This window comes from Oncorhynchus mykiss, chromosome 21, assembly GCF_057628025.1.
Source record: "Oncorhynchus mykiss isolate SJ-2025 chromosome 21, ASM5762802v1, whole genome shotgun sequence".
In the NCBI taxonomy this organism is placed as follows: Eukaryota; Metazoa; Chordata; class Actinopteri; order Salmoniformes; family Salmonidae; genus Oncorhynchus; species Oncorhynchus mykiss.
In genome coordinates this window covers 10656328-10683852 of record NC_143042.1, presented here as the reverse complement: position 1 = coordinate 10683852, position 27525 = coordinate 10656328, and the positions used below count along the sequence as shown (strand labels likewise).

General features: G+C 41.9%; 1 protein-coding gene across 3 annotated transcripts; it reads right to left on the bottom strand.

The window, feature by feature from the left end:
• Nucleotides 1-3040: 3040 nt before the first annotated feature.
• On the bottom strand, nucleotides 3041-27525 carry LOC110499940 (anoctamin-6). 3 transcript variants are annotated; one of them, XM_021576996.3, is made up of 20 exons: nucleotides 27295-27525; nucleotides 15643-15713; nucleotides 14979-15107; nucleotides 13405-13470; nucleotides 12484-12771; nucleotides 12035-12148; nucleotides 11786-11901; nucleotides 11494-11628; nucleotides 11111-11216; nucleotides 10761-10821; nucleotides 10394-10539; nucleotides 10146-10223; nucleotides 9775-10000; nucleotides 9241-9410; nucleotides 8812-8909; nucleotides 7943-8073; nucleotides 5947-6152; nucleotides 5501-5706; nucleotides 5310-5415; nucleotides 3041-5163 (listed from the first exon to the last, which is right to left on the bottom strand). In XM_021576996.3, the coding sequence occupies exons 1-20, from the start codon at nucleotides 27386-27388 to the stop codon at nucleotides 4948-4950; spliced, it is 2763 nt and encodes a 920-aa protein (XP_021432671.1). In that variant the 5' UTR covers nucleotides 27389-27525; the 3' UTR covers nucleotides 3041-4947. The 3 variants fall into 3 exon arrangements, with proteins under 3 accessions (XP_021432671.1, XP_021432672.1, XP_090069837.1); XM_021576997.3 differs by lacking the exon at nucleotides 27295-27525 and adding an exon at nucleotides 17644-18025; XM_090213711.1 differs by lacking the exon at nucleotides 27295-27525 and adding an exon at nucleotides 17644-18022 and having other exon boundaries at nucleotides 11111-11164.

Genomic DNA, 27525 nt, shown 5'->3' with positions numbered 1-27525 from the left:
CTACAAAGGGAAGCACAGACGCGAGCTGCATACCAGACAAGCTAAATTACTTCTATGCACTCTTTAAAGCAAGTAACACTGAAACATGCATGAGTGCATCAGCTGTTCCAGACGACTGTGTGATCACGCTCTCCATAGCCAATGTGAGTAAGGCCGCAGGCCGCAGGGCCAGACGGATTACCAGGATGTGTACTCCGAGCATGCGCTGACCAACTGTGACCAACAAGTGTCTTCACTGATATTTTCAACCTCTCCCAGTCCGAGTCTCTAATACCAACATGTTTCAAGCAAACCACCATAGTCCCTGTGCCCAAGAACACTAAGGTAACCTGCCTAAATGACTACCGACCTGTAGCACTCACGTCTGTAGCCATGAAGTACTTTGAAAGGCTGGTCATGGGTCACATCAACACAATTATCCCAGAAACCCTAAACCCACTCCAATACTCCCTGTTCACTCATGACTGCATGGCCAGGCACGACTCCAACACCATCATTAATTTTGGCGATGACACAACAGTGGTAGGCCTGATCACAGACAACGACGAGACAGCTTATAGGGAGGAGGTCAGAGACCTGGCCGTGTGGTGCCAGGACAACAACCTCTCTCTCAACGTGATCAAGACAAAGGAGATGATTGTGGACTACAGGAAAAGGAGGACCGAGCACGCCCCCATTCTCATCGACGGGAATGTAGTGAAGCAGGTTTAGAGCTTCAAGTTCCTTGGTGTCCACATCACCAAAAAACTATCATGGTCCAAGCACAAAAAAACAATTGTGAAAAGGGCATGACGAAACCTATTCCCCCTCAGACTGAAAAGATGTGGCATGGGTCCTCAGATCCTCAAAAGGATATTATACAGCTGCGCCATGGTTGCATCACTGCCTGGTATGGCAACTGCTCGGCCTCTGACCGCAATGCACTACAGAGGGTAGTGTGTACGGCCCAGTACATCACTGGGGCCAAGCTTCCTGCCATCCAGGACCTCTATATCAGGCGGTGTCAGAGGAAGGCCCTAAAAATAGTCTGACTACAGCCACCCTAGTCATAGACTGTTCTCTCTGCTACCGCACTGAAAGTGTTACCGAAGCACCAAGTCTGGTTCGAAGAGGCTTCTACACAGCTTCTACCCCAAGTCATAAGTCTCCAGAACAGCTAATCAAATGGCTACCCAGTCTATTTGCATTGCCCCACCCCCCTTTTACGCTGCTGCTACTCTCTGTTTATTATCTATGCATAGTCACTTTAATAACTCTACCTACATTTCATATTACCTCAATTACCTCGACTAACCGGTGCCCACGCATATTGACTCTGTACCGGTACCTCCTGTACATAGCCTCACTATTGTTATTTTACTGCTGCTCTTTAATTATTTGTTACTTTTATTATTATTTATTTTTTTACTTAACAGGTATTTTTCTTAAAACTGCATTGTTGGTTAAGGGCTTGTACTGTAAGTAAGCATTTCACTGTAAGGTATGGCCTATTGTATTTCATGCATGTGACAAATCAATTTTGATTTGATTAGTGTTCCATTTATTAAAGTGGCCAGTGATTTCAAGCTAGTGAATTCAATATCCTCTTAATAAAGAACCTTGAACAAAACCCCAAAACTGTACTCTTTCAGTCAGATTTAAATGTCTATTCAGATCCTTACACAGGCTCAGGAACCTGGGAGGGGGGAACCTCTTCATTCAGTATTTACTGTAACATTTCTGCTGTAAAGTCCTGGAGATTCAGAAATCTATTTGCCGTCTTCACAATGATGTCTAACTTCTTACATGTTTTATGAGTTTGACTAGTGCAATGTATCACTTGCGCTATGAACGCAACAAAGTCCACCTTCTTCACTGTCGGGATCCTTCTCCTGCATGGCATTCACTGCAGACTGACATCTGCTACCATCTCATGTCTACTCACTCCTTCACACCAGGGTGTTCAATCATTTGCCTGAACAAAAGACTGTGTTGATTACTACCAGAGAGGAAGACGTGAAGCGAGAAGTTTTACTCCGCCCAAAATCTGTCCATGAAAACAATCTAACGACGTGAGGAATTTTTGCATGGAGGTCAATGAGAGTATCGAATTTGCTCAACAAAAAATGGAATTGCTAATTTGCTACGTGACGCTTATTTGATGGAATACAAGTGTTGTAATGGTTAGGTTGTTATGAATGCAACAATATAAGTGGACAAACGTGGCGTTTTCGTCAACTTTGGCAAAAAAAAACTTTATACCAGAGGTTATTTTAAATGTTTTATTTAACCTTTATTTAACTAGGCAAGTCAGTTAACAACAAATTCTTATTTACAATGACGGCCTACCCCGGCCAAACCCTAACCCAGACAACACTGGGCCAATTGTGTGCTGCTCTATGGGACTTCCAATCACTGCCTGTTGTAACACAGCCTGAAATCAAACCTGGGTCTGTAGTGACGCCTCTAGCACTGAGATGCAGTGCCTTAGACCGCTGCGCCACTCGGGAGCCCTGTTGTCATAGTGATAGATAGAGGACTCATCATGGATATAACCCGTTTTAGCATGGACATTGCCATCGAGGTCACCATTTTAAAGTAGTCAACTGGTTGAGGATTCCTATGAGTTAGGAGAAATCAGCCAAAGAAGAAGAAAACAAACTACTTTAAAATGCAGTCACAGACGCTATAATGGCACAGACGCAAAGATGAGTCCTCTATCTATTTCTATTGCCTGTTGTTCACAGCATATCTGCCCTCTCATTGGATAGAATGGTCTCACCTGATCTCGCCTCCTCCCATCCGCCTTCCATATTTGAGGACACGTATTTCCATTGTTAAAGCGGTCACTTGACTATCTTGTCAATATGATAGACAATCTTTGTTACTAGATGACGTTTGAGTCCAAAAGCAAACAAACATAAGTCACAAACCAGTCACAAGACTGTCGGGGCAATGGCAGACACAACACAGCATTTCAAGTATGAGAACATGTGCAGTTTATTTGGAAGATGAACTGTATCTGACCTGAACTTTGAAATGACGACAAACATAATCACGGTTCTATATAAAAAACAAAGACTTTTGATTTTATTTGGGATAACATACAAATTACAATACACTTGACAAAATACTTGAAAGACAAATATTGTAAACAGGGGCAGATTGTTAGTTCATATATACCTTTGATTTAAAAAAAAGCACAATATAATACAGCAACATATATTGATTCAAGCGATAGACTTCTATCAAAATGCTTAAAATCGAATACATAGGCCAAAAATGGTACTGTAAATACTTGAGGTGACCATGAGTATGTATGGAAGCTCGTTCCCGCCACCCAAAAATAAAATCTGACTACGAGTTATGAGATAGAAAGACATATATATGATAGAAAGTCATTAGTATGAGATACGTTCAGGTGATCTGTATCACATAAATCCAATGTGCACTTTGCATCAGGCCTTCCTCAACTAAGGATAACCTTATGCATATCTTATAGTCAATGACACATTGATAAGATAGAGAGATTGTGGTGATATTGTTTAATTCATATGTACTTTTGCCCTCAGAACAGCCTCAATTTGTTGGGTCATGGACTCTACAAGGTGTCGAAAGCGTTCCACAGGGATGCTGGCCCATGTTGACTTCAATGCTTTCCAAAGTTGTGTCAAGTTGGCTGGATGTCCTTTGGGTGGTGGACCATTCCTGATACACACGGAAAACTATTGAGCTTGAAAAACCCAGCAGCGTTGAAGCTCTCGACACTCAAACCAGTGCGCCTGGCACCTACTACCATACTCCATTCAAAGGCACTTTAATATTTTGTTTTGCCCTTTCAACCCTCTGAATGGCACACATACACAATCCATGACTCCATGACTCAATAAAAACCCTTCTTTAACCTGTCTCTTCCCCTTCATCTACACTGATTGAAGTGGGTTTTACAAGTAAGATCAATAAGGAATCATAGCTTTCACCTGGATTCACCTGGTCAGTCTATGTCATGGAAATATGTTTTGTACACTCAGTGTAAAGCCACTGATTCTTCAATAATGTAACTTAGAAATGAGTAACGGTCTTACTCAGTCAGAACCCAAAATATAAGCTTGGTTTACTCTCTTGTGTGTAAACAATGTAATTGTAAAAAAACACAGTATAGCTTCAACACATGGTTAAAAATATAATTTGTATCTCATGGATGGTCAGTCCTTGCATCCATATGTGAGTCCTTGTGTCTATGTATTTGAGATTGGTTACATTTCTCCTGCCCCATTCCTCGCTGTGGTGGGAGAAGCTTTGTTATTGTGCGAATCCTAGATTTCCCCTTTAAAAGGGGTCGACCTGCAGGACTATTCAATGTCCATGATCCAGACATTCTATCTCATAATTATGACTTTCTATCTCATAATTATACCTTACTATCTCATAACTCGTAGTCAGATATTTTTTCTTGGTGGCGGGAACGAGCTTCCATACTTGATGGCTTGCCTGGTCAACGCAATTTGAGCTTTTGGAATTATTCCTGACTAAATCAAGCACACCTTGAGTATTAGAAATGTTTGGATAGTCCTAGGCCACAAATTGTATAAAAATCTGTATGTTTTGTTTAAAGAAGAAAAGTATTGTTGTCATTCATAATCTTCCATATTTACCGTACAGTCAAACATATGGCATTGAATCCTAATTTTATCAATACAAGACACATTAAATGTAACAGTGTACATGTAACAATCAGTGACATAAAAGTGCTAAATATGCAATTGATCCAGAGATCTGAGCAACAGAGCTGAGCTTCATGGCTGGTTTGGTTGGTCGTAGTCCCCACCAAGCTATTAAGCTACTAATAATATTAATTAAAGTTATTAAAACATGTATTGAATACATATTTAGCTGCTCACAATACTTGTAAATATCGTAGGTCCTGACAAAGGCAGGACTCTCTCTTCTCTGACAAAGCTTCGGAGATTAAAAGTAAAGGTCCATAATCTCCTCCTCCTTGTCCTCATTGTGTTTAAGTATCTTATCAGCGACAGGCTTTAAGCGTTTGGTCACCAGTTTGAGGTTGGTCTCGTGAAGGATGACCTGGCTTAAGTACTTCTCTCGTTTGATCTGTTCCCTCACTGTGTAAGGCACGTCCGGGATCACGTAGGACAGAACGAACTTGGTCAGGTATACAATGTGCTGAGGGGACAAGGGTATAAGGGTCGGAAGGAGGGAAAACATTATTAGGATTTCTTGAAAGGCTAGAAAATGTCCATCTGGCATTAGACTACACTGTAGAAAGAAAAATCAGGTCAAAGCAACGTTTCAGAGAAATTTCTACTCACCTCTACAACTATTATGAAAGCCATCTTGGCAGCTATCACATGCCAGTAGTAGATACTGTATTCATATTGTCTGTGATGTCCTGGTGGGTATCTGAAATCTCGATATCTAAAGTATGACAGAGAAACTGCATGAACTATTTCAATGTCTAACACGATTTCTTTGAAACCCCTCTCATATACATTCACATTACCTGCAGGTGGTGCTGTTATTGAACCAGTAAGGTGTTTGCAAGGGCCGGCTCTTGTTGGAGAAGTCCTGGATGTCGAACACAGAGAGGGTGTTGTTGATGTAGCCCTGCATGGTGTGACTGGAATGCTCTCCATAGGGATACACAGAGAAAGACCAGTAGTAAACCAATCGTGGGATCATGTCTGATGTGAAGGCAATGATCATGGCCTGGCAGAGAGACAGGGAAGTGGAGGAGACAGTGCACTTTAAACTGGTGCTCATCATAATAGATGAATTATAATCTACCTAAGAATGCCACTACATCAGCATGGTAACAATCAAATCATATGACTGACATCCAGTGATGGGATTATGCAATGGAGAATAAACCAAGATAAACACGTCATCTTAAAAAATATATGTATGTTTCATAATACTTCATAATCCAATGGAGGAGCCATCACTCACATTTGATGCCACAGCCAAGATGGCGACACCTTGGAGAATGGGTTGCCACGCCCCGATGTCTTGGGCCTTCTCTGGAACCATGCGGCGGAACTGGGTGATGATCTTCCAGGCGTCCACCCGGATCTCGAAGAGGTTATTGACCAGAGCCAGGACAGGAGCCAGGGGGAAGGAGGCCACGAACAGAGTCACAAAACCAAACTGGATCACTGTAGGAAAAAGCCACGCAGACACAAAGCCAAATTTGATCACTGCAGAAAAAAAAGCCTTTCCATCAATAGATCTGTGAACCTGAAACTATGATAGTAGTTGATAGGCTAGCTAGGGGGGAACCTGACACTATGACAGTTAGTACTGATAGGCCAGCTAGGGGGGAACCTGATACTATGATAGTAACTGATAGGCTAGCTAGGGGGGAACCTGATACTATGATAGTAACTGATAGGCCAGCTAGGGGGGAACCTGATACTATGATAGTAACTGATAGGCTAGCTAGGGGGGAACCTGATACTATGATAGTAGCTGATAGGCTAGCTAGGGGGAACCTGATACTATGATAGTAACTAATAGGTTAGCTAGGGGGGAACCTGATACTATGATAGTAGCTGATAGGCTAGCTAGGGGGAACCTGATACTATGATAGTTAGTAGCTCATAGGCTAGCTAGGGGGGGGATCATGATACTATTATAGTTAGAGCTGATAGCCTAGCTAGGGGGGAACCTGATACAATGATAATAGTTGATAGGCTAGCTAGGGGGGAACCTGACACTATTACAGTTAGTACTGATAGGCTAGCTAGGGGGGAACCTGATAATATGATAGTAACTGATAGGCTAGCTAGGGGGGAACCTGATACTATGATAGTAATTGATAGGCTAACTAGGGGGGGAACCTGATACTATGATAGTAACTGATAGGCTAGCTAGGGGGGAACCTGATACTATGATAGTAACTGATAGGTTAGCTAGGGGGGAACCTGATACTATGATAGTAGCTGATAGGCTAGCTAGGGGGACCTGATACTATGATAGTTAGTAGCTCATAGGCTAGCTAGGGGGGGGGGGGGGGGATCATGATACTATTATAGTTAGAAGCTGATAGCCTAGCTAGGGGGGAACCTGATACAATGATATTAGCTGATAGGCTAGCTAGGGGGGACCTGATACTATGATAGTAGCTAGGGGGGATTTGCACCATATAGTTTATGTCCATCCAACCCTTCTAGATTAAGTAAGTGAAAAACAGCTTCTATCTCAAGGCCATCAGACTGTTAAACAGCCACCACTAACACTGAGTGGCTGCTGCCAACACACTGACACTGACTCAACTCCAGCCACTTTAATAATGGGAATTGATGGGAAATGATGTAAATATATCACTAGCCACTTTAAACAATGCTACCTTATATAATGTTACTTACCCTACATTATTCATCTCATATGCATACGTATATACTGTACTCTATATCATCGACTGTATCCTTATGTAATACATGTATCACTAGCCACTTTAACTATGCCACTTTGTTTACATACTCATCTCATATGTATATACTGTACTCGATACCATCTACTGTATCTTGCCTATGCTGCTCTGTACCATCACTCATTCATATATCCTTATGTACATATTCTTTATCCCCTTACACTGTGTACAAGACAGTAGTTTTGGAATTGTTAGTTAGATTACTTGTTATTACTGCATTGTCGGAACTAGAAGCACAAGCATTTCGCTACACTCGCATTAACATCTGCTAACCATGTGTATGTGACAAATAAAATTTGATTTGATTTGAAGTGCCTTGGGGATAGGGGCTAGAGGTGGTTTCTGGACAGAGCCCAAAGAAATAGCAGGATCAGCTTAAAAAACTTCTGAGCATATAGCTGCCACCATATTGTGTCCACACCTATCCAATCCTCTCAGATCTACAGAGGTGCCAGGGGATAGGGGCTAGGGTGGGAGAGAGGGAGAGAGTTTGCCTCATACTTCATATCTTACCCATCTCCAGGTATTCATAGAAGAGGCCCAGCTTCCCAATGGGCTGCAGCTGATAGTCCTGCTCCCAGCGAGGAATCACCTTTTCAGACCCCACACGTGTGCAGTAGCGGAATATCAAATTCTTCATCCACCTGATGATGAGAAACATGTCAATCGCAGAATCATGATGCTTATAACAAGGTAATAGACCTCGCCAGCTTGTAGTCCTAAAAAATGGAAATGAGTTAGCATTTTCTATGGGGGAAATCCTAAAAAACTGAAATTAGTTAGCATTTCCTATGGGGAAATTAATAGGGAAAGAATGGGGTTTTGGGATAAATGCCGAAAATAAGGTCTGAGGTTGAAATAGGATTAGGAGATATTATACGTTTTGTCCTATGAGATAATATCAGTCAGTTAACATGACCTTAATGAATTGTGAAGCCTTTATGTGCTTTATGTTTTTGTTTTGATTACATAAAGGCTATAAAATTCAAAAAAAGTGACGTTAGCTGATGAAAATGATCTCATAGAACAAAACGTATAAGATCTCCTAAGCCTGTGTTTTTGGCATTTATCCAGAAACCCAACAAAAAAACATTCATTTCCCCACAGGCTTTGGCCAATTAGCCATGGTGGAGTTAGTCTCCGTTAGTGCCAACAAAAAGACACCTTTATGTTTGCTCTCTGAATCAGATAATAATGATGTCTGGATACAGATACACTTGAAGATAAGGGGGAATTCCATTTTGAGTTGAGATGGAATAAACCATTGAACCAACCCTGATCCACTGTAACTGTCTGATAGCAGGAAACTTTACAGTTGCTGGGCTCCTAGAGAGCTCATATGGTTGGCTATTTTATGTTCTTCCATTGAACCAAAAACTTACGGCAGCAACACCTCCTGAATGTTATTCCAGATGGCTTTACCGCCCATGATGACAGTGAGCTGGGTTGTCAACTCAATCAGACATCCTCCTGGATCACACTGGTAAGGATGAGACACAAACAATGCATGAACCAATGTCGGCCATCTTGTAGTATTACATGATAAAGCACCTCCATTCAAACAACTTGTATTTTGTGGAAGATTTCCTCATCTAGCTCTTTCATTTGAAATATGAAGGTCTCTTTGAGTCAAACAAAAATGCCACAGAATGCAAGAGCTAATAATTTGGAAACGTAGTTAGAACACAAGCGAAGCGGAAAAGCAAAACACTGTCATACTGTGTTATCACATATTCTGTGCCAAGCACCAAGCTCCAATCAACTGAGCCTTCAATCAACTGATCTTTCAATCAACTGATAGGCATACGTACCTCCTCATTCCTGTACTTGCCCAGCAGGTAAACAGGTTGTCCAGGGTAACCAACCACTTTCCCTTTGGCAAAGGCAATGTAGAAGCAGGAGGAGTAGTAGTTGACAAACTGGAACAGGAACATCTTCAGAGTCAGACTGTTCTCATAATCCGTCTTGGTCCTTGGTAGCTCTTTAAAATGAAGTAAGGCATCTTCTCAGTCTCATCAAAAAAACTTCAGGCTTAAATCAAGCTTTTGCTGTGTCCAGATTCTGCAAATTAATCTGAATAAGGACATTAGCTAAGGGCTATTGTGGTGTGAATTTCCTAGAGTATAAATATGTTGGCATACATATATTTGGATTACTTCAGACCTATTGGCGTGCAATATTTACTCATACCATGGTATAATTGCAGAATGTTTGGGGCACTGCATCAACCTTGCTAAGGCATGTTTGAGTGAATATTAGCCCTTGTCTGAAAGCAGTTTGAGAAACACCATAGTTCCGCATAGCAAACCACATATTTCCTGTTGTTTGACATTGGGGCGTCTTACCGAAGTCAGTGATCCAGATGGCAACCCTCTCATACAGGATGTTGAGCACCATGATTACTACGAAGCTGATGATAGAAGCAGTGACGGAGGTGGCCATTTGGGCGGTCACATACTCCTTAAACGGTTCGAGCTCCTTTAGGTCAGACTGGAGTCTTGTCGAAAATGAGAAGAACACTGCCAGTCGGTATACGATGATGGCCACCACTGACGCTAGGATCAACACAATCTGAACACAAGCACAAACACAAGAATTGGAGGGCTCAGACTTGAAACAAAGGTTAGGGTTATATAAAACATGTTTTGCTGTTGGAGTGCATATGAATTGGCCTATTCAGAACAAGATAACAGTAGAGAAATCCAAAAGTTTTTACCCAGAATAAGACGGTCCCGATTCCTAAAGACACTCTTATACACCGTCCACAGGCTGTATAAGGTACTTTCTCTTTTACCTAAATGAAGAATAACATGTTTTACAATGAAGTAATGATACAGGTATTACTGTCCTTTCAAAACAAGTATTTAACATTACTATCATCGGTTGTGGAGTGATCCTCTAGCCTCCTGAGTCTGACGCTATGGAATCACCATAGGGACTGTGTGACGAACACATCTTCCTTACCCGTGTGACAGGGTTGATTCTCTCATGGTTACACTTGGCCTCATACTCGGGACGAGGTTGCTCCTCCTGCTCCAGGAACTCCACGGTGTCCCACTCATACTCCAGCTCTGCCTGGTAGCGCTTCCAGAACTCCAGAAACACGGTCACTAGAACCAGGATGGGAACAAGAGTGTAAAGCTTTATTTTACTTGCCTGGTCCTAGACTGTAGCAGGAAAACTCTGCTAAACTCTAATATCATTATCATGCAACATCTAATTGCTAATAAACTTATTTCAACAAAACTACACACTAAATAATAATAATAATACCGTTTCTGAAAACTCTACATTTGAACATTTGGTAAGTTGAATTAATTAAATGACTCACCCCAAATGGCCATAAAGACAGCAAACACCAGCGTCCCATAGTTATCAAATATGCACAGTTTCTAAGGAAAACAAGATCACATGAAATACTTAGCTTTTCACATCATTTTTTCATTCCATCCAAGACTCTTTATAAATGTATATGAAAACAAACCCTGTTCAAAAAGGTTTAATATGACTTGTAGCATGTCTCATGGGCCAAGGAGTCTGAGAAAACCGTTTAAGGGACTCACTATCCATATACGTCACTTTCATAATCATACTCACTCTGAATTGACCATGTGAGTGAATGAGAAAAAACCTGTACAGCCATGGACCGGAATTAGTGACCCTAATGTATGCAATACTTACTTTAGAAGATTCACAGGTGCTGTTCAGCCTCCAGTATGTGCACTCCTTATCACACTGCGGACACATCACAATATTTCCTCCAATCAAAGGGTCGCACACCTCTTTGCTGTCCAATAAATGAACAGAACAGATGGGTCAAACTTCACCAAAAACTCAACAGCAAAATGCAACAAAGTTGTTAATCATTGGGTTTTCACACAGTTAGAGTGTCAGGGAACAGCATGGAAGGAACATAAATCAACTTATATTTACTCTACTTAACCTTGTGTGTCCTGTCCTGCACTTACTGATCTTCATTTGATATACACTAGATTTAGCAACTTGTAATATATTTATATGGTGTTGTGGGTTTTTGAAGTACTTTCTTTGAGCTTTAAACTTACCTCCAGGTGCTTGTTTCTTGAGTCGTGTACCCATAAATGAAACAGCCAAGTCCAACAATGGCAGCGAGGGCCAGCATGGCTGTATAGAAGCCCAGCCAAGCAAAGTAAATGCCAATCTTCTCCCCATAATACTTTCTATAAGAAAACGAAAGAAAATGTTATTATTTCCATCCCTTATTTTCCGTAATTACAATGATTGAGCACATTCTGTTTGGAATAATAATTCTCAACACCTTATTATGCTAAAGCAGCAATGTGCATTTTTGCGAAAGTAGATTAAAGCATGAATTACCTTATGAGATCAAGTGGCTGCATCTTATAGAAACTTTTAGGGTGAGCCCACTCGTTATACAGGAGGTATCTCTCATTGGGGCACTCATCTTCCTTCGACCTGACGTTGAATCTGCACTAAAGTAAGTTCACAGAAAACAAAACTAAAAAGTCCATAAAAACACTGCTCAAGTCTTTTCACAGATCGATTGGTGTTTAATGTACTATGTTGTCAGTTACTAGTGCCACCCCACTTTTTATCCCCACTCACATCATGCAGGGGATAAGCAGCCTTGTACACCCCCCCATCGAGCAGCTTGGTGACACCAAACTTCTTGATGTTCCCTCGCACCTCATAGGGGGCTCGGCTGAGGATGTAGTAGGCCTGATGAGGAAGACCAACCATTCTGTTATCATTGAAGTGTTAAGAAAAGAGTGTTAACACTGTGTTTTAAGCATAGGTACATTGATATTTTCACAGCGCACGGGCTGAATAACCAATCTCAGTGGTCTACAGACAAAATATCTTCCAACACCATTTAGCAGCATCAGAAACCTGAGATGCTTAAACTACCGAAAGAAAGTCAATGAGGTGACTGCTTTTTAGTGATTTATTTTTAATCTCTATCAAAATCTAGTGCGCTGCTGCATCTTTAACCTCTTATTGGTTGACTTTGGGGTTTATACTCCATGATGAGGTAAAGAAAGCAGTGCACTTGCCATTCTACTCCTCATGGACGGCGTGAAGAAGAGGTCCCGGTCCTTCACGTAGAAGTACTCCAGTCTGTCCTTCTCGAACGGGGCAGTGAAGTACTCCGTCTCCTTGGCTATGAGGTCCTCGCTGGGGTAGAAGTGTCTGGTGATGCAGCTGAGGAAGTTGAAGGGTGAGGACGTGGTGGACAGATCATTGGGCTGAATGGGCAGCTTGATGTGGAGGACCTCGGCGTAGGTACATAGCACGTCCCAGGGCATGTGCACCTTGACGAACAACAGCTTCTCATCTACCACCTTGTCGGAATGACGAAGATAAAACAACAAGATAAGGCAGCCCTTTTCATTTCAACTAAATGTATTACATCTTCAGTAATTAAGAAGATTAAGAAGACATTGCCATGATCACAAATTACATCCTCCACATAAAACAAGTACTAAAACATCACATAAATCTAATGCAATACTTTATTATCTACAAAATCAGAAGTTGGCTCTGTGTTTATCAATGTTAACTCATTGATCCTATTCCATGAAATACCACAAAAGTTTGCCAATAATTGGGAAACTACTCAAATTATGGGATTGGTGCCATAGTTTCCCACTATAATTCAATCTCAACCCTTTCTGAGGAAATAGTTGGCTGTTTAAAAGGAAAACTTTGTAAAACAACTGTGTCTGCCATCTAAAATGCAGCCAAAAACAAGATCCACAAGGTCACATAAATACGCAGTATGATAATAAAACTACGTAACAAAAACAAACATTAGGTATTTCTCTACCATTTCTGACCAAACGAATGTAAGATACTAAATATTGTTTCCATCCAATCGTCCCTGAAGATCTACACACTCAACCCCACTCTGCAAGCTAACAGCAGAGTAAATACATAAAGCCAGTCCTTGTAGAATGCATTATGTGGCCACTTACAGATCTGGCAGCCTCTAGTTCCATCCCCATCTTCATCAAGCTGGCCTCAAAGTACTCTCTCCGTTGCTAGGGAAGAGAATACAGGATGTTAAATCAATGGATCCCTTGTTTGTAACACTGCCCCTTCTGTTTCCCTTTTGGATGAGATCCAATCTGTTTCTCTTATTACTCTTGTAATGAAAAGTGCTTTACAAATGTTAAATGTAATATCTAATACATTATTATTATTATCCCATATTAACTGTGGTTGTGTATAATAAATAATGAATTAAAAGTTTCATTATATTGACATTACATGGACTTATTTCCCCTCAATGGATAACAATGCACTGACTGATTTCAACAATGTATGAAACTGACTACATCTATATGGGAATTGTGTGTACGATACAAGACTTCTGGTAAAACCACGTAAAATAAATAAAAGCTCATTGGTCAATCAAAATACATTGCTACTACATACGTCTGTATGCTTCTGTTTAGTGCATCCACAATACTTGTAAAGAATTGTAAATACAGTATATATAACTGGGTTGGGAATGACTAAAGGGTCAATTTCAAAGTGGAATTTTGCCTCCTTTTCCTTCTCCAGCTGTGAAAGTGCATTAAAACCACCACAGCAGATCTTCAGTATAATGGAGTGTCCATATAATGGAGTGTCTAGTCTGGGCATGTCATAATAGCCCCACTGGGACATGACATCAAGAGCTTGGCAACATAAGTGACCACAGCTGCATAGGAGGCGTGTACAGTCCTGCTGCTTTCAATACTCCCTGCTCCCAAAAATCATCCATTCAACATATGGGGGATTGTTGGTGAATCACAAATGTTACCTCTATCAAAGGTGAATTTACTTATTATTTCAGCCATTATGATGCAACAAAATCTGACATTTAGAAAATTATATTTTGACATTTGCAAGGGTAGCGTATAGTGTATGTTACCTTTCTGTCACCTTGTTGTGATGGATATTGTGAAACAGAGATTTTACTTTCACAAAAGTGTGTACTGCAGTCCACGACATACCTGCATGTGCAACATCCTGTCTAGAGTTTCCTCATGTTTTATTTTGGTATGTTTATTTGGCATATGATGATAAAAATGATTGTACATTTGTAAATGGCCTCATATTAATCATAGGGATACCTTAGATCTGACACAACATGACTGCAGCAAAGAAAAACTTCCTGTACAAATATTAAAAGTCCATATTCCGGGTGTGCAATGAGAAAGCGTTGTGTGAATGCCTTAGGTCCTGGCATAATATAACACAAGCTTCTATGACGGAACATAACACTGATTCCTACAAGTTAACATCTTTGATGGAATGCGGCTTTAGTAACTTGTTTCATAGATAATACAGTACTCCTCTTAAGCTATAAGAAAACACATTTAGATTCACATTTTCCTCAAAACTATGCTTACATTGTGAAACTGCATATCATTTCAAACATGCTTTTTCACAGCACAGTAGGAATACTGTTTTTAACTTCTGTCAGACAGAAACCTGCTGACCATGTTGAATGTGAATAAGGACACTTAGACTCACAATCTGCCACCAGAAATGGACTTACTTTACGTTTCTGGAACGTTCTATTCTTGTCGATCTCCTTCATGTCCTCATCTTCATAGACTAAGACAAAGTCGATCCGTCTAACCCCATCATTGAAGAACAGAGAGTCAGATTTGCCGTTGAACTCAGCCTGTGGGCAAAAACAACAGGCGATATCTGGTAGCTCCACAGTGATATCTGGTAGCTCCACAGCCTCAAACTCTTCTTCTTCCATGATATCATACATGTCCTTTAACGAGAGAGGGACTGACAGACAGCCTCACTGTGCTTGTACGAGACCCTACTAGACGACGTCTTTCTCAACTGACACCAGACGTAGATGGGAGAGGAAGGGAAGAGTCTACAACGGCAAAAAGTGACACACCCTTTTTTGTTCCATGAACGATAACAGTCCACATTTGAATTGGCATCAAACATAGACCTCTCTTGTAATTACAGATATTTGGCACATTGATCCATGCATTTTCTGCATATGAAAATACAAAAGCGAATAAATCCACATCCACAAATAAATGCAAGAACCAGCCATGTTATACAAATATGGTATTAATTGTGAAGTTATTCATTGGCAGCTCAAACTAATACTACAACTACTATCAAAGCTATGAGCACTAATCATTTTCATAATGCATAAAGGTTATACAATTTAAAGGGTTGAGACTCACCTTCTCCACTTTGGGCACTGATGCCCCCTCAGGTATAGTCTCAAAGGTTGGCAAAAACTCCTGAGAGTAGACTGCCCCCCCCCCCCCAACAACAAAAAAACATGTATTAAAGACATGAGAGACATGCATGACAAGATCTTGATGGAGATGTGACTCTTCTTAACCACCATCTTTTGTAAGACTCTGACAAGGCCCAGCAGATTATTATGCATTATCAGATTTACTGAGCATATGCACCAGTGCAAAGTACTCACATCTTTATTTCAGAGGGGAATATAATACCAAAGTAAAGCTCATTCAACAACCCACATTAAATTGTGTTCATTCAGTTACATGTGACATTTTATTGTGCCTGGTACTACATTCATACTTTACACAACAGACGACATTCCATCAGGAAAACTTCTAAACGTCCCATGGTAGAAAGTACTATGGGAACCTAATGTAACTGGAATCAGATGGTGTTTGGAAAACATGACCCTTAGTAACGCCCTGGAAAAGACTGTAAATGTTCAAACTCAGATACTCCATGATGGAATAGTTTGTTTAAGTCTCTTAGGCAAGTACCTCCATTCGACAAGTTGATAGCAACTGTGCTAATAAAACTGTGCTGAAAACATTATTTAAAAATCTTCCAATGTTATTGAATTGAAGCATGCCTGATGTACTTCACTTGACTTGCTTGTATGCAATACTTGTTTGGAATGCAGATCCTTTGAAGTTACCAGAAATACTTAAATACTTGCATACTGCATGCCATGTGTCATGCATTTCTCCAAGTTTGACTGTGAACATATGAGACACAATACAATCTTTACCTTCAGCAAAACCATCCACATAGCTATGTGATTTATACAGGCAACCCTTTTCCCCCTGTAGAGTGCTTCCCTAGGAACAGACATGCTACGCTGAGCCTGCTTGTACTGGTGCTAGACCAGGTCAAAGGCTATGTTTACTAGCTCATGGCAGAAAGACAGACTGATGAAGCACCAGCACTTGTTGGAAGCACTTTCAAAGTACTTTGCTAAATGGAGAGAGTATAAAAATAAAACATAAATGGATGTGGATTTTTTTTCAGGCCCTTCCCTCAGTGCATGTATAACCTGAAACTACAACTATTATCAAGTAATTACCTAGTAATGAAAACCTGCCTGATCCCAGAGAATTGATACATTGTAGGAGAGTGGGAGTCTACAATGGGCCAAAAATATGTTAGTTTCTTGTGAATTTAGACTGGGGTAGGGGCAAGCTGTGCAGTCAGCCATAGGCTATGACTGAAATCTGGCATCTGTGAATATAATCGGTGCAGTTGTTAGGCCTATGCCTATCTATTGCTATGTCCTCCAGTGTGATCAAGGAATACTTATGTATTCCAGCGACCTCAGTACAACAACTAGCGACGTCAAGTAAGTCGGACCTCTTGGTGTTTTGGCTAAGGCCTTAGCCTGACAACCACAGATATCCCAAAATTCGCTGCACTGGTGTCAGAAGTGGGATGGGGCATCCTTCATGGTAAACACTGAGGCCATGGAATGTGTGCCTGTGCATAAAGAGATTTGGAAACATTGGAGCTTACTTTCTGAAGGAAGGATTGACCAGTCAGTGACTGGGTTTGATTCGCAGTTAGGATACCCTCTAATTCACTACAGTATTATAGACACTGTGGTAGATGATAATTAAGTTTATGATAATGTATAGTGTAAGGTAGAGCAGAACCCTCTCATCACAGAAGGCAATGGTGGTGCCAAAAGTCAGTAGTTATTGCATAATTCTTGAACGTTTGAAATAATAAAGGAGAAAATATATAAGGTGCACAACATAATTACATTTGAGAAGAAAAAAAAAGTGCACAAAAACGACATTTTGAATAGCGTAGCGTAGCATATGGTTCATGATGGGTGGAAACGAAAGGCTACAAAGGAAGCCTACATTCTTCCGCCCTTTTCTCTTGCGGTAAAATATCTTGTGTTGCGAAAGATAATGAAATCCACGTGAACTTACCGACGTCCTCTATCATACCCATCTCGATCTCCGTGTCGCCCTCTAATTCTATTTCGGACACATAATCCATTTTAAAAATGTCGTTGTACCCGTCCTCACTAATTTTAATAAATCTGTCACATATCACAAGTCATTAATGGTTAAAAGTGGAGGGTTGTCTGGAAAATTTTACCGCGGAAATAAGGCATCATGTAGATTACTGCCAATGAGCTGCATGTGTTCCAAAAGTTGACTAACTTTATTTGTCAACATTGTTTCAAAAGAAAAAAACGGTGCATGCTTTTCAGAACAAATTCTAATTTGAAAGAATGTGTGGGGTAGTCCTATACGGACTATGGGTACTTTAGGAGGAGGGCTTTTGAGTAGTCTCTCTAGACAGACCAGTTCCCTCCCACCAGCCTAGTTTTTGAGCGATTTGGCAGTTTTGTTACGCCCACATAAACTGTCTGAATAGCATTCGTTAGGCCCGTAGTGTAGTTGTCGTTTTCCGATTTCCGATATACATATGCAGTGATCGGATGATTGTCATTGGGAAATGTTATTATTGCATTTGCTGGTTATTATTAGTCTATCACAGTGCAATCCGTTTTGTCACCAAAGCCCCATATACTACCCACCATTGCGACCTGTACGCTCTCGTTGGCTGGCCCTCGCTTCATACTCGTCGCCAAACCCACTGGCTCCATGTCATCTACAAGACCCTGCTAGGTAAAGTCCCCCCTTATCTCAGCTCGCTGGTCACCATAGCATCTCCCACCTGTAGCACACGCTCCAGCAGGTATATCTCTCTAGTCACCCCCAAAACCAATTCTTTCTTTGGCCGCCTCTCTTTCCAGTTCTCTGCTGCCAATGACTGGAACGAACTACAAAAATCTCTGAAACTGGAAACACTTATCTCCCTCACTAGCTTTAAGCACCAACTGTCAGAGCAGCTCACAGATTACTGCACCTGTACATAGCCCACCTATAATTTAGCCCAAACAACTACCTCTTTCCCAACTGTATTTAATTAATTTATTTATTTTGCTCCTTTGCACCCCATTATTTTTATTTCTACTTTGCACATTCTTCCATTGCAAAACTACCATTCCAGTGTTTTACTTGCTATATTGTATTTACCTTGCCACCATGGCCTTTTTTGCCTTTACCTCCCTTCTCACCTCATTTGCTCACATTGTATATAGACTTGTTTATACTGTATTATTGACTGTATGTTTGTTTTACTCCATGTGTAACTCTGTGTCGTTGTATCTGTCGAACTGCTTTGCTTTATCTTGGCCAGGTCGCAATTGTAAATGAGAACTTGTTCTCAACTTGCCTACCTGGTTAAATAAAGGTAAAATATATATTTTTTTTTAAAATTAACCAGTGGGCCCATGGGTGTCCTCAAAGAGCTTTGGAGTCCTGAAAAGGTAGGGACAAAGCAAACAAATTGAACATAACAGTATGGTCAACATATCTCACATTTAATTGAAAGATTGTTTGACATTCATATTGTGGAATTTCATATCTTGAGTGTTGACAATAAATATAGAGCACAAATTTTACTCTTAAAATGTGACCCCTTGTTATCTGTTCTGTTCCCAACCAAATTCCCTGTCAGATATTGTTCCCTATACCGTTCCATATTAGATAGACCTATGGGTCCCCACCATACTGTCCCCCATTAGATAAGTTCAGTGGCGACCTATCATTCATTGCCTGTTTTGCATGTTATTTTGGCATTAATACGTGTCACATAACAGTTTGCAAACACTACACTACCATTCAAAAGTTTGGGGTCACTTAGAAATGTCCTTTTTTTTGAAAGAAAAGCTAAATAAATTGTCCATTAAAATGACATCAAATTGATCAGAAATACAGTGTAGACATTGTTAATGTTGTAAATGACTATTGTAGCTGGAAACAGCAGATTTGTAATGGAATATCTATGTAGGCGTACAGAGGCACATCCTCAAACTAGACACTCTAATGTACTTGTCCTCTTGCTCAATTGTGCACCGGGGCCTCCCACTCCTCTTTCTATTCTGGTTAGAGACAGTTTGCACTGTTCTGTGTAGTACACAGCGTTGCACGAGAGCTTCAGTTTATTGCCAATTTCTCGCATGGAATAGCCTTCATTTCTCAGAACAAGAATAGACTGACGAGTTTCAGAAGAAAGTCTTTGTTATTGGCCATTTTGAGCCTGTAATCGAACCCACAAATGCTGTTGCTCCAGATACTCAATTTGTCTAAAGAAGGCCAGTTTTATTGCTTCTTTAATCAGCACAACAGTTTTCAGCTATGCTAACATTTTCGGCGGAAGTTTACATACACTTAGGTTGGAGTCATTAAAACTCATTTTTCAACCACTCCACAAATTTCTTGTTAACAAACTATAGTTTTGGCAAGTTGGTTAGGGCATCTACTTTAAACAATTTCCATTAATTGTTTAGAGACAGATTATTTCACTTATAATTCACTGTATCACAATTCCAGCGGGTCAGAAGTTTACGTACACTATGTTGACTGTGCTTTTTAAATAGCTTGGAAAATTCCAGAAAATTATGTCATGGCTTTAGAAGCTTCTGATAGGCTCATTGACATAATTTTAGTCAATTGGAGGTGTACCTGTGGATGTATTTCAAGGCCTACCTTCAAACTCAGTGCCTCTTTGCTTGACATCATGGGGAAATCAAAAGAAATCAACGAAGACCACAGAATTTTTTTTTCAAACCTCCACAAGTCTGGTTCATCCTTGGGAGCAATTTCCAAATGGCTGAAGGTTCCATGTTCATCTGTACAAACAAGTATCAACACCATGGGACCACGCAGCCATTATACCGCTCAGGAAGGAGACGCGTTCTGTCTACTAGAGATGAACGTACTTTGGTGCGATAAGTGCAAATCAATTCCAGAACAACAGCAAAGGACCCCGTGAAGATGTTGGAGTAAACAGGTACAAAAGTATCTATATCCACAGTAAAACGAGTCCTATATCGACATAACCTGAAAGGCCGCTCAGCAAGGAAGAAGCCACTGCTCCAAAACCGCCATAAAAAAGCCAGAATACGATTAACAACTGCACATGGGGACAAAGATCGCACTTTTTGGAGAAATGTCCTCTGGTCTGATGAAACAAAAATAGAACTGTTTGGCCATAATGACCATCGTTAAGTTTGGGGGAAAAAAGGGGGAGGCTTGCAAGCCGAAGAACACAATCCCAACCGTGAAGCACGGGGGTGGCAGCATCATGGTGTGGGGGTGCTTTGCTGCAGGAGGGACTGGGGCACTTCACAAAATAGATGGCATCTTGAGGATGGAAAATAATGTGGATATTTTGAATCTCAAGACGTCAGTTAGGAAGTTAAAGCTTGATCGCAAATGGGTCTTCCAAATGGACAATGACCCCAAGCATACTTCCAAAGTTGTGACAAAATGGCTTAAGGACAACAAAGTCAAGGTATTGGAGTGGCCATCACAAAGCCCTGACCTCAATCCTATAGAAAATGTGTGGGCAGAACAGAAAAAGCGTGTGCGAGCAAGGAGGCCTACAAACCTGACTCAGCTTCACCAGCTCTGTCAGGAGGAATGGGCCAAAATTATTGTGGGAAGCTTGTGGAAGGCTACCCGAAACATTTGACCCAAGTGAAACAATTTAAAGGCAATGCTACCAAATACTAAATACTTGAGTGCATGTAAACTTCTGACCCACTGGGAATGTGATGAAAGAAATAAAATCTTAAATAAATAATTCTCTCTACTATTATTCTGACATTTCACATTCTTAAAATAAAATGGTGATCCTAACTGACCTATGACAGGGAATTTTTACTTGGATTAAATATCAGGAATTGTGAAAAACTGAGTTTAAATATATTTGGCTAAGGTGTATGTAGACTTCCGACTTCAACTGTACTTAAGTATCAAAAGTAAAAGTACAAATAATTTCAAATTCCTTTAATTAAGCAAATCAGATGGCCCCATATTTTTTTGAAAGCCAGGGGCACACTCCAACACTCAGACATGATTTACTAACAAAGCATGTGTTTAGTGAGTCCGCCAGATCAGAGGCAGTAGGGATGACCAGGGATGTTCTTTTGATAAGCGCGTGAATTGGACCCTTTTCCTTTCCTGCTAGGCATTCAAAATGTAATGAGTACTTTTGGGTGTCAGGGAAAATGTGTCATGTCTCTTGCTTGTCATTAAATGTGAAGACTGTTATTTTATCAAATTAATTCTCTATATGTAATTATTAAACTAATAATGTAAACTTTAATTAACTAGGAAGTCGGGGCACCACAGGAACATTTTTATAGAGTATTTTTCCCGTATCGGCTCTAAAGATATTTTCATATCTTATCGAGTACAGTCTTGTAACGGCAGATTTCCTCCTCTTTGTCTGAAGAGGAGTAAGGATCGGACCAAGATGCGGCGTGGTAAGTGTTCATGACGATTTTAATAAGAAAAGCCTGAACACTATGAAATACAAAACAATAAACCAAACCGAAACAGTCCCGTGTGGCACAAACACTGACACAGGAAACAAACACCCACAAACCAACAGTGAAACCCAGGCTACCTAAATATGGTTCTCAAACCGGCCGCAAAACCTGAACCTATAGGGGAGGGTCTGGGTGGGCGTCTGTCCGCAGTGGCGGTTCTTGGCGCGGGACGTGGACCCCACTTCACCATAGTTCTAATGCGCCTCTTCGCCCGCCTCCGTAGCCTCTTTAAAGTGGCGACCTTCGCCACCGACCTTGGACTGGGGACCCTAGACATGGGTCCCGAATGGACGGGGATTCCGGCAGCACCGGACAGGCGGGAGACTCCGGCAGCGCCGGACAGGCGGCAGACTCCGGCAGCGCTGGAGTGAAGGACGCCTCCGGCAGCTCCGGAGTAAAGGGCGATTCCGGCATCGCCTGGCTGACTGACGGCTCTGGCAGATCCTGGCTGGCAGACGGCTCTGGCAGCTCCTGGCTGGCTGGCGGCTCTGGCACCTCCTGGCTGGCGGATCTGGCAGCTCCTGGCTGGCTGACGGCTCTGGCAGCTCCTGGCTGGCTGACAGCTCAGGACAGACTGGCGGCTCTGGCAGCTCCGGACAGACGGGAGACTCTGGCAGCTCAGGACAGACGGGAGACCCTGGCAGCTCAGGACAGACGGGAGACCCTGGCAGCTCTGGACAGACGGGAGACCCTGGCAGCTCAGGACAGACGGGAGACCCTGGCAGCTCTGGACAGACGGGAGACCCTGGCAGCTCTGGACAGACGGGAGACCCTGGCAGCTCTGGACAGACGGGAGACCCTGGCAGCTCTGGACAGACGGGAGACCCTGGCAGCTCTGGACAGACGGGAGACCCTGGCAGCTCTGGACAGACGGGAGACTCTGGCAGCTCTGGACAGACGGGAGACTCTGGCAGCTCTGGACAGACGGGAGACTCTGGCAGCTCTGGACAGACGGGAGACTCTGGCAGCGCTGGAGAGGAGGAAGGCTCTGGCAGGGCTGGACAGGCGGGAGACCCTGTAGGCAGAAAACGGAGAGACAGCCTGGTGCGGGGGGGGGGGGGGGGGCTGCCACCGGAGGGCTGGTGCGTGGAGGTGGCACTGGATAGACCGGACCGTGCAGGTGCACTGGAGCTCTTGAGCACCGAGCCTGCCCAACCTTACCTGGTTGAATGCTCCCCGTAGCCCGACCAGTGCGGCAAGGTGGACTGGGCTGTGCTGGCGAACCGGGGACACCATGCGTAAGGCTGGTGCCATGTACGCCGGCCCAAGGAGACGCACTGGAGACCAGATGCGTAGAGCCGGCTTCATGGCACCTGGCTCGATGCCCACTCTAGCCTGGCCGATAGGAGGAGCAGGAATGTACCGCACCGGGCTATGCACCCGCACCGGGGACACCGTGCGCTCCACAGCATAACACGGTGCCTGCCCGGTCCCTCTCTCACTCCGGTAAGCACAGGAAGTTGGCACAGGTCTCCTACCTGGCTTAGCCACACTCCCTGTGTACCCCCCCCAATAAATGTTTGGGCTGACTCTCGGGCTACCAAACACTCCGCCGTGCTGCCTCCTCATACCAGCACTTCTCTGCCTCCAGCTCTGTTTTGGGGCGGCGATATTCCCCTGGCTGTGCTGAGGGTCCTTTCCCATCTAGAATTTCCTCTCAAGTCCATGAGTCCTGTGTCTTTGGCCGCTGTTGCTGCTGCCCCTTACCACGCCGCTTGGTCCTCTGTTTGTGGGTGTTTCTGTAACGACAGATTTCTTCCTCTTTGTCTGAAGAGGAGTAAGGATCGGAACAAGATGCGGCGTGGTAAGTGTTCATGATTTTAATAAGAAAAGCCTGAACACTATGAAATACAAAACAATAAACAATAAACCAAACCGAAACAGTCCCGTGTGGCACAAACACTGACACAGGAAACAAACACCCACAAACCAACAGTGAATCACAGGCTACCTAAATATGGTTCTCAATCAGGGACAACGATAAACAGCTGCCTCTGATTGAGAACCATATCAGGCCAAACACAGAAATAGAAAAACATAGAAACACAAACATAGACTGCCCACCCCAACTCACGCACTGACCATACTAAATAAAGACAAAACAAAGGAAATAAAGGTCAGAACGTGACACTTCTATTAATGAATTACTACCTCATCAGTTCTCATTCCAAACAACGTAAAATTCTTGGCTATCTGCACGAACCCAGCCTTTCCTATAAATCATCCATACACCAATAGGCTCAATCATTTATTTTTACTAACTAATTACACAATTACAGAATATACAATTCATGATAACATTATACAGTAAAATACCATCCCTAGTTGACTAAATAACACAAAACAGTGTGGTTATAACACAGTCAATTCAGAGGAAGACTAAGAACATGGGTCTCTATCGGACCTGGGAAGCTATTCTCACATAAATACATATGCCACTAACGATCGCTCATTTGGAAAAGCAATGCATTGTATTTATGTGAAGCTGACTTCGATAGTTGAGCTGGTGATGTGAGGCTCTGGTTTGCCCAGTTGATGTCGCCCTCGTCCTTTGTAGAATCTTCCGGGTTGTCGTGTGAGAGGTTCACATGGTCTGAGAGGTTCATCTCACTCTGGAGATTTGTCCTCGTTGGTCAGTGTTCTTGACAAGTCCTCCCATTATTTGGAACTTAGGTGACTTTGGGTCATGGGGGCTTTTATAGAAATTTAGAAAAGTTGTTGGTTCATCATTTCCAACCAATGTCTATTAACACTGGGGCGTGGCTACTGACTTAGTTAAACTTTACAGGGGAGACAATGTTCTCATTTTAAAGGTTAACATTACATTATATCATTTCACAAATAGTTTCATCTTTACTCATTAATTTTATACAAGAATTAGATGCAAGCCTCATAACTGAGGAATCTGTATTAACAGAGTTAGGGTATAGTGGCTGTATTGTCTTTCATGAGGTCACAAACATAAAACAAAACTGACAGGGTCGTAGCTGACTTCGCCACCGACCGTTTCCACATTCTCTAAATTATGAATAATGTTTAATTCTCCAATTCTGGGATGTAGTAGAATTGGGCGGGAGAGACTCTTTGTCTTACTGTGAAATTCTCTCTCTCCATACTGCATGGTCAATGAGAGAAGTGTATCTGAAAAGAAATGAGGTCGTGGTTGTAAAGTCGCAAAACTGCCTCCCCCTAACAGGAGATGGGGGGTTGTTCACATCTGCTAGCCAATTCTCTGAAAGGGCTAGAGTCATGACAAATGTATGTAAAAAGTAAAAAGTAAATCATTTTCTTTAGGAATGTAAAAGTAAAAGTTGTCCAAAATATAAATTGTTTAGTAAAGTACAGATTTAAGTAGTATTTTTACCTAAGTACTTTACACCACTGCAATTGACGCATCAATCCGTTTTTTTTTTTCAATTTAAGCTATTACATGAAATTCTCGCTACAAAAAGAATGCTCTGTATATCGGACATTAAACAGTCAGCCCTGTGCAGACTCTGCCATGTGGAAACAGAATCAAAGAGTATCTCTTTTGGTACTGTCCATCGGTGGCTTGTTTTTGGAGTCAGGTCCAGGAATGAATGTTATGTCATAATATCAGGGCACGGTTGGACCTACAAACTGCATTTTGGGGGGATTTGAAGGACCACAGTCAGTCAATATGAAATAACATTGTGCTGTTGGGTAAAATGTTTATTTTGGGGTCAATTTCAGCAGAAATGTTGCAGACGGGGGTTTCAAGTCCCTAATGAAACACCATGTGAGAATGGAGGGATGTAGCAAGAGGAAATGGTAGAATTATGATTTACTGGGAAAGCTGGGTTGATCTGTGGCTGTCTAAAGGTTGGAATTAATGAGTGAGGGAATAAATACATACACACATGCACAGTATAAAGGTTTGAGGTCCTCCAATCAGGGGTGAGGGTGGGGATGTGATTATTGTATGTTTTTCATTTAGTTATTTATGTTTTGTGTTTTGGTTTCATGCTGTGAGCGGTGTCTGTGCTGGTGGATGCGCTCGCTTCCATGCCCTCCTGGACGTCGGGAGGGGCTCAGTCCTTCCCGCCCTTGGAAAATCCCTAGGGGCGGGGGCAGGGGCTTTGCCCTTCAGGCCTCTTGGGGCAGGTGGGGACGAGTGCACCCACTATTCAGAGCCCCCACTGATGGGAGCAGCCATTGGTATTGTCATTGTATTGTTGTTCTAATATATATGTAGTGTTTAACATACACATTCAAAATGTATGAATAAAAAAACAATACTATTTTAAACACACATGAAGGTCCCCATAAGAAATAATTTCTGATTATATATAACTTAAATAACTACAAAGTAATGATCTAGTTATTAACAAACTGCCCGAAGATCCCGACGATCGAAGATATTTGATTGTGTGGGAAAGTCGGAGTGTACATTGGGCCAATAATAGGGGCAAGCTGTGCAGCCAGCCATAGGCTATGACTGACATCTTGCATCTGTGAATCAGTGTGGTTGTTAGCTTATGCTATGTCCACCAGTGTGATAAAGGAATATTTATGTATTCCAGCGACCTTAGTTCAACAACTAGTGACCTCGTCAATTGAGTCTGACTTATTGGTGTAATGGCTACCGTGTTAGCCTAACAATCACAGATATTTAGGCTCGAGTCCCGGTCACGACATCTAAAATTCGCTGCATTGTAAGAAGTGGTATGGAGCATCCTTCATGGTAAACACCGAGAGCATCGAAGGTATGCCTGTGCATGAGTGACCTTGGACTGACAGTTGCTGAGACAGTTTCAGTCCAAACTAATTTACAGTTTTATAAACACTGATGATAATGAAGTTTATGATAACGTATAGTGTAGGGTATATTGAGGCAGATAGATAGATGCCCATACAAAAGATAACTGAGTTGAGCGTTCCTCAGCTAAGCAGAACCCTCTCATTACAGAGGGCAATGGTGGTGCCAAAAGTCAATACTGTTATTGCATACTTTTTATAGTTTGAAATAACAAAGGAGAAAATATATAAGGGACACAACAGAATAACATTTGAGCAAATAAAATATAATTTTGGTTCAGATAGGTGGAAATGAAAGGTTACAGAGGAAGACTACATTATTCCGCCCTTTTCTCTTGCAATAAATCCTCTCGCGTTGCAAAAGATAATGAAATCTACGTTAACTCACCAACTTCCATTCCCATCTCTATCTCCGTGTCGCCATCCAATTTTGTCTCGGACAAAGAATCCATTTCAAGGATGTTGTCCCCACTCTCATTCATCTCAAATATGTCACATATCACAACAAGTCATCAACGGTTAAACCTGGATAGCAAAATGTCACGGCGGAATTAACGCATCATGTAAGATCACTACCAATGAGCTGCATGTATTTCAAAAGTTCCCACTTTATTTCACA